Source organism: Tursiops truncatus, chromosome 16 (genome assembly GCF_011762595.2).
Source record: "Tursiops truncatus isolate mTurTru1 chromosome 16, mTurTru1.mat.Y, whole genome shotgun sequence".
Taxonomy (NCBI): domain Eukaryota; kingdom Metazoa; phylum Chordata; class Mammalia; order Artiodactyla; family Delphinidae; genus Tursiops; species Tursiops truncatus.
Genome location: NC_047049.1, coordinates 31,268,628 through 31,281,269, shown reverse-complemented (window position 1 = coordinate 31,281,269; position 12,642 = coordinate 31,268,628). Strand labels below are relative to the sequence as shown.

General features: G+C 37.2%; 1 protein-coding gene across 1 annotated transcript in view; it reads left to right on the top strand.

Annotated features, from left to right (window-relative positions):
* The window catches only part of CC2D2B (coiled-coil and C2 domain containing 2B), a 96,615-nt gene that overhangs the window by 58,253 nt on the left and 25,720 nt on the right, over window positions 1-12,642 (top strand). Inside the window, exons 21-24 of the mRNA XM_073794148.1 lie at window positions 906-997; window positions 5,484-5,654; window positions 7,120-7,219; window positions 8,009-8,118. Coding sequence (XP_073650249.1) covers window positions 906-997; window positions 5,484-5,654; window positions 7,120-7,219; window positions 8,009-8,118 — 473 coding nt within the window. The remainder of the gene's footprint in view (window positions 1-905; window positions 998-5,483; window positions 5,655-7,119; window positions 7,220-8,008; window positions 8,119-12,642) is intronic.

Here is a 12,642-nt window from a genome sequence, read left to right as displayed (position 1 = left end):
TGGGAGGAACGGCAAGGAGCTCAGTCTGTGTGATAGCAAGGGAGCAAGGGAGAGGGAGAGAGAAAGAGAGAAAGACAGAGAGAGAAAGCACAAGTGAGAAGGCTCAAGCACACTGATGGGGTCAGAGGGAGGAGGGGTGTGGTTCACCTTCAAAGGAAACAATTTGTTCCCCACATGGCAGGGTAATTCTTAGGAATTATAATTTCCCATTCTCCTATCACCCCATTTTCCTATCGAATTTAAGCAGATCATTAGGCTTTAGGTTACATTATCTTTGGGATGATTTGTGGCAGGACAGAAAGAAAATTGCCTCCAGACACACTTCTTCCTGGTTTCATTTCTGAAAGTCTAAACCTGTTGTGAAGCATGGGGTTAGGGGAGAAAGGGAGGGATTTCCTCAGACTAAAAAGAAGAATTTCAGAGTCCTTGGAGGAACCAAGGTCTGTGGGTTCTGCAAGGTGCAAGGGCTTAGGGGATTGGCTCTGTTCAAGCACTAAATATCTTACCAAGCTGACAGAATGAGAGCTTAAGGTCAGAATAGGATGGACTCAAAGGAAATACAGAAATGTGACCACATTTCCTTGTGAATCAAGATTTGTGTGTGTACAAGTGACTGTTGTAGAAACACATTCACAGGATAATCATCTCCTTTGGTGAAGATTCGTTCTGTCCACATATACTGAGAGTTAGGTGGAAAAAGAGATGAGAGGGACATTAATGAGAGCGTTAGGAGTGATTTTAATAATGGTAGCAAACAGAACCATACTTTCACTTACCTAATTCCCCTTTCAATTCATTGCTTGAAAAAATTAGGAGTAAAAAATAGTGACACCAGTAGCATCGTATATACTTAATCTTAAAATATAAACTGTGCATTTCTTTAAATTCTAAAAATTTTTTTGTAGATGAGAAGGTCAATAATGAAAAGAATTGCCAAAGTTAGCAAATTTAACTTATCAGATATTGTGGCTGATTATGAAGAAATTGTATCTACAAGGTACATCTAAAATTATTATTATTTAAGTACAAAATATAAAGCTATAAGATAATACCTTCAAAGTCCTCTAATAAATTCTGTATTTTTATATTAATTAAGTTAATGTCAAAATGCAATTACAAAGCATAAAATGAAACACAGTGACTTAATTTTTTTTGTCATTTTAAAATTGTATTTTGGACATAACTATATGATTTGTATTTTCAATTGTATAATATTTTAGATTTTAACCCTCTCCTTATTGATACTTTTTAGGGCAAGAAAGAAAAGAAAAAAAAAAAAGAAATACCTTTGTCCCAAATTAGTTTTGCCCTAAGATTTCCCTGTCCCGAGACTGCTACTGGAAAAGTCATTGCTGGTAGCACCACACACTAAGCCTGTAATCTCTCCCTTTCAAAACGGAATCCTCAGCCATATAAGGGCTCTGTGATCCACAGGCAGCAGTTGGGGGAGCCTTTGGCTGAAGTAACTCAGTTCTCATACTGTCCTATCTGGGAAACTTAAGGGTGGGAGCAGGAATTAGGGATGCTGCGTTTGGGGAAACCGCCCTGGGGCCACTTGCAGATTCTTAGTATTAATAATAAGGTTTTAATTGGTGTAGGATGCTGAAGGCTATTTTTTTTGAGGGGGGTGTTCTATTCTAAAATATACCTTGAAGTAATTGTTTCATGGGCACATTTTTTAAATGAAAACTTACCTTTAAAAAATTTTTACTGGGGTAGGGACTTCCCTGGTGGTGCAGTGGTTAAGAATCCGCCTGCCAATGCAGGGGACACAGGTTAGAGCCCTGGTCCGGGAAGATCCCACATGCCGCGGAGCAACTAAGCCCGGCTGCTACAACTACTGAGACCACACACCACAGCTACTGAAGCCTGTGCGCCTAGGGCCTGTGCTCTGCAACAAGAGAAGCCACTGCAATGAGGAGCCCACGCACTGTAAGAAGAGTAGCCACTGCTCGCCGCAACTAGAGAAAGCCCATGTGCAGCAACGAAGACCCAACACAGCCAAAAATAAATAAATTTTTAAAAATAAAATTTTTACTGGGGTAGAGTTGATTTACAATGTTGTGTTAGTTGCAGGTGTCCAGCAAAGGGAATCTGTTATACATATACATATGTCGACTCTTTTTTAGACTCTTTTCCCATATAGGCCATTACAGAGTGTTGAGTAGAATTCTCTGTGCTATACAATAGATCCTTATTAGCTATCTATTTTGTATATAGTAGTGTGTGTGTGTCAATGATGAAAATTTATTTTTTTAAACTTTTTATTTTTATTGGAGTATAGTTGATTAACAATGTTGTGTTAGTTTCAGGTGTACGACAAAGTGATTCAGTTATACATATACATGTATCTATTCTTTTTCAAATTCTTTTCCCAGTCAGATTGTTACAGAATATTGAGCAAAAGTTCCCTGTGCTATACAATAGGTCCTTGTTGGTTATCCATTTTAAATATAGCAGTGTGTACCTGTCAATCCCAAACTCCCTAACTATGCCTCCTCCCCTCCGTTCCCCCAGGTAACCATAAGTTCGTTCTCTAAGTCTGTGAGTCTGTTTCTGTTTTGTAAATAAGTTTATTTGTATCTTTTTTTTTAGATTCTGCATATAAGTGATGTCATATGATAGTTCTATTTCTCTGTCTCACTTCACACAGTATGACAATCTCTAGGTCCATCTATGTTACTGCAATGGCATTATTTCATTCTTTTTAATGGCTAATATTCCATTGTATATATGTACCACATCTTCTTTAACCATTCTTCTGTCAGTGGATGTTTAGGTTGCTTCCATGTCTTGGCTATTGTAAACAGCACTGCAATGAACATTGGGATGAATGTATCCTTTTGGACCATGTTTTTCTCCAGGTGTATGCCCAGGAGTTGGGTTGCAGGTTTATATGGTAGCTCTATTTTTAGTTTCTTAAGGAACCTCCATACCATTCTCCATAGTGGCTGCACCAAATTACATTTCCACCAACAGTGTAGGAGGGTTCCCTTCTCTCCACACCCTCTCCAGCGTTTATTGCTTATGGATTTTTTGATGATAGCCATTCTGACTGGTGTGAGGTGATATCTCATTGAGGTTTTGATTTGCATTTCTCTAATAATTAGCAATATTGAACATCTTTTTTTTAAATTAATTTTTATTGGAGTATAGTTGCTTTACAATGTTGTGTTAGTTTCTACTGTACAGCAAAATGAATTGGCTATACATATACATATATCCCATCTTTTTTGGATTTCCTTCCCATTTAGGTCACCACAGTGCATTAAATAGAGTTCCCTGTGCTATACAGCATATTCTTATTAGTTATCTATTTTATACATAGTATCAATAGTGTGTTTGTGTCAATCCCAATCTCCCAATTCCTCCCACTCCTGCTTTCCCCCTTGGTATCCATAGTTTCTTCTCTACATCTGTGTCTCTATTTCTGCTTTGCAAATAAGATCATCCATACCATTTTTCTAGATTCCACATATACGTGTTAATATATGATATTTGTTTCTCTCTTTTGACTTAACTTCACTCTGTATGACACTCTCTAGGTCCATCCACATCTCTACAAATAACCCAATTTTGTTCCTTTTTATGGCTGAGTAATATTCCATTGTATATATGTACCACATCTTCTTTATCCATTCCTCTGTTGATGGACATTTAGGTTGCTTCCATGTCCTGGCTATTGTAAATAGTGCTGCTGTGAACATTGGGGTGCATGTGTATTTTTGAATTATGGTTTTCTCTGGGTATATGCCCAATAGTGGGATTGCTAGGTCATATGGTAGTTCTATTTTTAGTTTTTTAAGGAACCTCCATACTGTTTTCCATAGTGACACTATCAATTTACATTCCCACCAACAGTGCAAGAGGGTTCCCTTTTCTCCACACCCTTTCCAGCATTTATTGCTTGTGGATTTTTTTTTTAAGTAAATAAATTATTTATTTATTTTTGGCTGCATTGGGTCTTCGTTGCTGTGCACGGGCTTTCTCTAGTTGGGGCGAGCAGGGGCTACTCTTTGTTGCAGTACGCAGGCTTCTCATTGCAGTGGCTTCCCTTGTTGCAGAGCACAGGCTCTAGGCATGTGGACTTCAGTAGTTGTGGCTCGTGGGCTCTAGAGTGCAGGCTCAGTAGTTGTGGCACACAGGCTTAGCTGCTCCGCGGCATGTGGCATCTTCCAAGCCCAGGGCTCGAACGTGTGTCCCCTGCATTGGCAGGCAGATTCTTAACCACTGTGCCACCAGGGAAGCCCATTTGTGGATTTTTTGATGATAGCCATTCTGACTGATGTGAGGTGATATCTCATTGTAGTTTTGATTTGCATTTCTTTAATAATTAGTGTTGTTGAACATCTTTTCATGTGCCTCTTGGCCATCTGTATGTCTTCTTTGCAGAAATGTCTATTTAGGTATGCTGCCCATTTTTTGATTGGGTTGTTTGTTTTGATGATATTAAGCCACATGAGCTGTTTGTAAATTTTGGAGACTAATCCCTTGTCAGTCACATTATTTGCAAATATTTTCTCCCATTCTGTGGGTTGTCTTTTCATTTTGTTTATGGTTTCCTTTGCTGTGCAAAAGCTTTTGAGTTTAATTAGGCCCCATTTGTTTATGTGTGTTTTTATTTCCATTACTCTGGGAGATGGATTGAAAAAGATATTGCTGTGATTTATGTCAGAGAGTGTTCTGCCTGTGTTTTCCTCTAAGAGTTTTATAGTGTCTGGTCTCATATTTAGGTCTTTAATCCATTTTGAGTTTATTTTTGTGCATGGTGTTAAAGAATGCTCCACTTTCATTTTTTTTACATGTAGCTGTCCAGTTTTCTCAGCACAGTTTGTTGAAGAGACTTTCTTTCCTCCATTTTATAGTCTTGCCTTCTTTGTCATATTTATAGATTAATTGACCATAGGTGTGTGGGTTTATTTCTGGGCTTTCTATCCTGTTCCATTGATCTATATTTCTACTTTTGTGCCAGTACCATACTGTTTTGATGACTATAGCTTTGTAGTATAGTCTGAAGTCTGTGTTTTATTTTCAGTCTTTGGAGGAAAATAGGTGTGACCATAAAGCTATAATTGCATAGATTTGTGTTGCCAGGGTTGGGAGCACATATAACTAACTCCTATTCAGAACCATGTAGAAAAGTTGAGTATCTAACCACTTTCAAGAGAACGATTCCTAAAAAATGAATAATCCTTTGATATAACGTCATGTTTCATGGAATTACCTCTCCACGCCCTTGTTTCTTCTTGGACCATACACCCAAATTACTTGGAGCAATCACATTCTCTCTTAACATAGCATCTCTTCTATGCCCAGAAAAAGATTCTTTCCTTGGGTCTAAGACAACTCTGTCTCCCCTCCACAATGGAGAGAACATGGTTCAGAATAATGGCCTTATTTATAATAGTTAATTTAAAAAATTGATATATTTCAAATTTTAAGTTATCTTGTATCTGTGTGATTGATCATTTTTTACTCTTTAGCCAGTTGACACGTGCAGTTTGTAAGCTTCTTGAACGACGAAGAAAGTTAAAGCCTCAGAGGCAAGAAAGGAAAAAAGTGGCAGCACAGACTATCTGTGACGGAGATATTAAGATTCTTGTCAGAATATTGAGGGCTTATAATATTCCTACAAGGAAAGCAATAGTTAATAGGTAAGGCAATTGCGCCAATTTTTGGAGTTGCAAAAGATGTCTTAAATGTAAATTTCTATACTGTCTTCTTAATAAAACTTTGCACTTGGGGCTTCCCTGGTGGCGCAGCTGTTGAGAGTCCGCTTGCCGATGCAGGGGACACGGGTTCGTGCCCCGGTCCGGGAAGATCCCACATGCCGCGGAGCGGCTGGGCCCGTGAGCCATGGTCGCTGAGCCTGCATGTCCGGAGCCTGTGCTCCGCAACGGGAGAGGCCACAACAGTGAGAGGCCCTCGTAAAAAAAAAACAAAAAACAAAACAAACAAACAAACAAAACAAAACAAAAACTTTGCAGTTTATTAATGTTCAATATACAGAAACTAAATGAAAGTTGAAATCTTCATTTGGATAGTCAAACTTACTGTCATTGCTGTGTATTACAAATTTTCAGAAGTTTGAGATGCCCAAAGTACCTTTAACATGTATATTTTTGGGTGCTATATCAAATAAATACCTTCTGTCCCTATTCCCTATTGTGAAAACTTAAGCTGCTAGTGCTAATTACACTGTTCTCTGCCACTGTCCCCTCACAGTATTGGAAGTATATAGACTACAGGAGAGAGTAAGCTCCATTTTGGATTTATCATTTTAGGTGACTTCTACAAAAATCAAATCTTACCTATCTCTTCTGCAGGCACGCAGTGTGTTTTATTTGCGTTTCTTGGGCAGAGGATATGTAGGGTCAGAGTGGCCAAATTAAGGCATCATGAATATTAAATACTCATGAATATTTAGTATAACCCGAATTTCAAGTGTTTCATATATTTAATCTCATGTATAATTTATGTATTGTGAATATTTAGTGCCCAGGTACCTCAGGAATACTGATCAACCCTCTCTGTCTACATTTAACACTTATGTGCTCTACTTGCTTATTTTATGTTTACCACATCCCATGAACTCTACATATGCAAAACAAATATTTTGCTTACTAGCTACGAATCTATAGTTAAAACCTCTTAAAGGTTTTGCCTGTGTTTTATATTATAAAATATGACTTTATTTATGATAGAATTGATATTCTCAAAACAAATGCACATTTCAAGGCTGTTTTGTGAAACAAGGACATTATAAAATTACCACCATTTTCTATAATAATCAATTTGTAAAAGAAAGAATATTGTAACACCAAAAATAGGAAGAATATAGTCTCAAAGTATTACTTGCTCTATTTTTTTCCTTTTGCTGAGGGTCAGTGAAAACTCTGTCACAGACTGGTTCCAATCCATAGTTCAGCATTTAGGAGCTACCCTTTCAGAGTAGTGATTGTCACGTATTTATCTCTAACCACCTATGTTATGAAGATCCAAAGCAAACTCTATAAGATCCAGGGTAGCTGACTTATATACCTCTATAAGCATAAGCAAAAAGCCACCAAAACTAATATTAAAATTAATTAAAGTGCCTATCTCTATATTGTTTTTCAGAAGAGCCTTGGATATTCCTACTTATTTGATATCATCCATGTCTCGCCTCAGACATAAAGAAACAATCAAATCCGTAACTTCAGATGAGATCTTAAATGAGGTAAGTATTTAACACTTCTGTAAAGTGCCGTTTTGATCGTGTTTTCCCTGAATTGCAGCTGGCCCCTAACTGGACTATCCATCTAATTCTAGTTTACTCTCCATAACACAGTGAAGGTGCTCTTTATAAAGTGTAATTCTAACTATTTCATTCTCTGCTACCCTGCTCTCAGGGTCTATAGAATAAGGTGCAAGCTCCTTACAATGGTAGCTCCTTAGAACGGCTACCACTCTGTGATGGTCTGGTTCTTACATGCCAATCAGCCACATTTCTCATCAGCCCACAGCGGTATCATATCATACTACTACTTGTTCTAGAAGGCCTCCATATATGCCCTTTCCTTTGCCTGGAATGGCCACCATACCTCCATGTTATTGGCCACATGAATTACTATTTAATGTTTCAAAGCTCAAGCCCAAGCAATGTTTTCTCTGTGAAGTTCTCCTTGTCCTCACCCCAGAGAGTTAATCATTCTCTCTCCTGAGTTACTATTATACCTTGAATATATTTCTTACATTTCATTGCAATTATTTGTTTACCTGTTTATTTTCTCCTGATAGACTTAAGATAAAAATCCTTAAGGATTTCCATTTATTTTTGGATCCTAGCAAAGTAGTACCTGATATTGAATAGGTTGAAGAAATGTTAATTGAATGAATGAATGAATAATTGTTGTTTGAAAAACTGGAAAAAGTAAGCCATCCAGTTATCAGCCAGTAACTAATTTCTACCTTTTATCAGCTATATAAAATGTTACAAAAGTCTAGTCGTGTTAATCATGTGTTTCAGGATACTGTGCACCCCTTTGTGGAAGTTTCCTTTCAGCACACTGTGTACCAAACCAGTGTTGCAAGTGGATCTCATCCATGCTGGAATGAAGAAATTAAAGTAGATTTTATGTAAGTTGGAGTCCATTTTTCCTCAGCTTCTAAAATAGAGCAGTAACAAAATTATTTTCTTGAGCTGTTTATTGAAAATAATGATGGATATAGGCTTAATTTTTAAGTTTTTAAATTATGAAGTATTTCTTACATAGATATTAATATATATAATGTAAATGTAAGTTCTGAGGAAAAATGATAAAATGAATACCTGTGTATCTACCATCTAGCTTAAAAAATGGAGTATTAGCAATATTTTTGAAGGCTCCACTGTGCCAATAACTATTTGTATCCCCTTTCTTTCTCCCCAGAGGTAACCAACCATGAATTTGTTTATCATTCCCTCTCTTTATGACTTTAAATCATAGGTATTTATCCCTAGCTATGTTTTATTTACCTGGGATGTTTTCCAACTTTATGTAAATTGAATGATCTTTTGCAATCTGTTTCTTTACTCTTATTTTGAGCGATTTATCCATATTCATACTTGTACCTATTCCTTCCTTCCTTTATTTTCACTTCTGTATAGTATTCCACTGTATTAAAATGCCATAATTTATTTATACTTTATCCTGTTGATGCAGATTTGCCTGGTTTTAATGTTTTGCTATTGTAAATAGTATTGCTCTGAACATTCTTGTACTTGTCATCTGGAACACACATGTAAGAGTTTCTTTTTAAGACAGTAGTTCTCAAAGTATTTTGTGCACTGAAATCACCTGTACAGCTTCTTTAAACAGATTGCTGGGCCCAACTCCATAGTTTCTAGTCCAGTAGCTCTGATACATAATTCCATTTCTAACAAGTTCTCAGGTGTTACTGATGCTCCTAGTCAGGGGATACTTTGAGACCGTTTACTTTAGGATCTGTATCCAGGAGTGGAATTGCTTCAACTTTACTAGCTAATGCCAAAGTTTTTTCTAAAGTGATTGTGCCAATACATACTCCCAACAGCGATATAAAAGTTCCTATTGTGCCACATCTTCAATAATATTTTGTATTTTTAAAATTAATGTTTCTAATACAGTGGATCTAAAGTGATATTCTTGTTGTGGTTTAATTTACATTCCTGGATTTCTAATGAGATTGAGTTTCTTTTTTTTTTCCATTTTAAACAAATCGATAGGCTTTAATTTTTAGAGCAGTTTAGGTTCACAGTAAAACTGAGCAGAAAGCACAGAGTTCTTATACATCCTCTCCCTACAACACGCACACACAGCTCCCTAAAGTGTCAGTGTGGTACATTTGTTACAATCAATGGACCAATGTTGACACATTATCAAAGTCCACAATTTACATTAGGGTTCACTCTTTGTGTTGTACATTCTACGGGTTTTGACAAATGTATAATGACATGTATCCACCACTGTAGTATCATACAGCATAGTTTCACTGCCCTAAAAATGCCCTGTGCTTCACCCATTTATCCGTTCATCCTTCCCCTGGAACCTCTGGCAACCACTGATCCTTTCACTGCCACCATAGTTTTACCTTTTCCAGAGTGTCATTGCATTTCAGGGTTCTCCATAAAAGCAGAACTAACAGGGTGTGTGTGTGTGTGTGTGTGTGTGTGTGTGCGTGTCTGTTTGACTCTCTTTACCCTCTGTAATAGGGGTGTGCCTCATCCAATTGGTTGGAGGCTTAACAGAAAAAAGACTTACCCCACTTAGGAAGATGGAATTCTGCCAGCACACTGGCTTCAGACTTGAACTGCAGCTCTCCCCTGGGCTTCCAGGCTGCCAGCTTACCCTGCAGATTTTGGGCTTGCCTTCCCCCACAATCACGTGAGCCACTGTTACAGAGGGTAGTTTGCCTTACTCAACGTCTACTGACTTTTTTAATGTGGAAAGAACACTTAACATGACATCTACCCTTTGAACAAATTTTTAAGTGTGCAATATACTACTGCTGAATGTAGGTAAAAGGTTGTACAGCAGATCTAGAGCTTATTCTTCTTGCTTCCCTGAAGTTTTACGCCTTGTTGATTAGTAACTTCCCATTTCCCCCTCCCCCCAGCCCCTGGTGACCACCGTTCTGCTCTTTGACTCTATGAATTTGACTACTTTAGATGCCACATATAGGTGGAATCATGCAGTCTTTTTATGACTGGTTTATTTCATTCAGTATAATGTCCTCAAGATTCATCCATGTTGCCACATATTGCAGAATTTCCTTCTTTTTAAAGGGTGAGCAGTATTCCATATATATACCACATTTCCTTTATCCATTCATCTGTCAACAGACATTTAGCATGCTTCCATACTGTTGTGAATAGTGCTGCAATGAACATAAGAGTGCTAACATCTCTTTGATATTCTGATTCAGTTCTTTTGGATAAATACCTAGAAATGGGATTGCTAGATCATATGGTATCAGTTCTATTTTTAATTTTTTGAGGAACCTGCATAACGTTTTCCATAGCAGCTGCACCATTTTACATTCCCACCAACTGTGTGCAGGAGTTCCAATTTTACACACCTTCACCAGCACTTGTTACTTTATTTTATTTTTTTTGATAATAGCCATCCTAACAATTGTAAAGTGATATCTCATTGTAGCTTTGAATTTCCCTGATTATTACTGAGTGTTTTATTATTAGTAATTTTGAGCATTTTTTTCATGTATCGATTAGCCATTTGTATGTCATTTTTGGAAAATGTCCATTCAAGTTTTAGTACATTTTAAAATCAGATTATTAGCTTTTTTACTATTCGGTTGTATGAGCTCTTTATGTATGTTGGAGAGGAACCCCCTTATAATATATATGGTTTGCAAATATTTTCTCCCATTCCATAAGTTGACCTTGTACTCTGACGATTATTTCCTTTGCTGTGCAGAAGGTTTACAGTTTGATATAGTTCCACTTTTTTATTTTTGCTTTTGTTGCCTGTGCTTTGGTATCATGTCCATGAAATTATTGCCACAACCTATGTCATGAAACTTTTCCCCTGTATTTTCTTCTAGAAGCTTTATAGTTTCAGGTCTTACATTTTAAATATTTAATTCATTTTGAGTTGAATTTTGTGTATGGTATAAGATAAAGATCAAATTTGATTCTTTTTTTATTAACATCTTTATTGGAGTATAATTGCTTTACAATGGTGTGTTAGTTTCTGCTTTATAACAAAGTGAATCAGCTATACATATACATACATCCCCATATCTCCTCCCTCAAATTTGATCCTTTTGCACGTAGTTTTACCAACACCATTTGTTGAAGAGATTGTCCTTTCTTCATTGAGTAGTCTTGGCACCCTTGTCAAAGATCGGTTGACCTGACATAGATGCAAGGATTTATATCTAGGCTCTCTATTCTGTACCACTGGTCTATATGTCTGTTTTTAGGCCAGACTGTTTCAATTACTGTAACTTCGTAAAATATGTATTTTGAAATCAGGAAGTGGGATCTCCAGCTCTTTTCTTTCTCAAGGTTCATATTTGATGCTAAAGCTATATAAATAGGCTTTTGTAATTGAAAATAAAGTGCACTGATCAAGACAGATTTAAAATGTGGAACTTAAAATTGTTCTCTAAACTCAAGTAGCAATTTTCAGTTGTTACTTCCTATACATCTTTAGCTCTCCCTCGGGTAAAAGGAATATAAAGAACTGTCAACTACATCTGTTATCAAAGTCCTTTCTCTTTTCCTGGCGCCCTTACCCCCTTCTCTTGCCAATCTTGTTCATCTCCCTCAATTTCTGCAGATCATATGGTTCTTGACTATTTGCATGGTTTTTTGATGGCATCCCTCTGACTTTTTTTTTTTTAACATCTTTATTGGAGTATAATTGCTTTACAATGCTGTTTTAGTTTCTGCTTTATAAGAAAGTGAATCAGCTATACATATACATCTATCCCCATATCTCTTCCCTCTTGCATCTCCCTCCCTCCCACCCTCCCTATCCCACCCCTCTAGGTGGCCACAAAGCACCGAGCTGATCTCCCTGTGCTATGCGGCTGCTTCCCACTAGCTATCGATTTTACATTTAGTAGTGTATATATGTCCATGCCACTCTCTCACTTTGTCTCAGCTTACCCTTCCCCCTCCCCGTGTCCTCAAGTCCATTCTCTAGTAAGTCTGTGTCTTTATTCCCGTCCTGCTCCTAGGTTCTTCATAACTTTTTTTTCTTTTTTAGATTCCATATATATGTGTTAGCATATGGTATTTGTTTTTCTCTTTCTGACTTACTTCACTCTGTATGACAGACTCTAGGCCCAACCACCTCACTACAAATAACTCAATTTCGTTTCTTTTTATGGCTGAGTAATATTCCGTTGTATATATGTGCCACATCTTCTTTATCCATTCATCTGTCGATGGACACTTAGGTTGCTTCCACATCCTGGCTATTGTAAATAGTTCTGCAATGAACATTGGGGTGCATGTATCTTTTTCAATTAGAGTTTTCTATGGGTATATGCCCAGGAGTGGGATTGCTAGATCATTTGATAGTTCTATTTTTAGTTTTTTAAGGAACCTCCATACTGTTCTCCATAGTGGTTGTACCAATTTACATTCCCACCAACAGTGCAAGAGGGTTC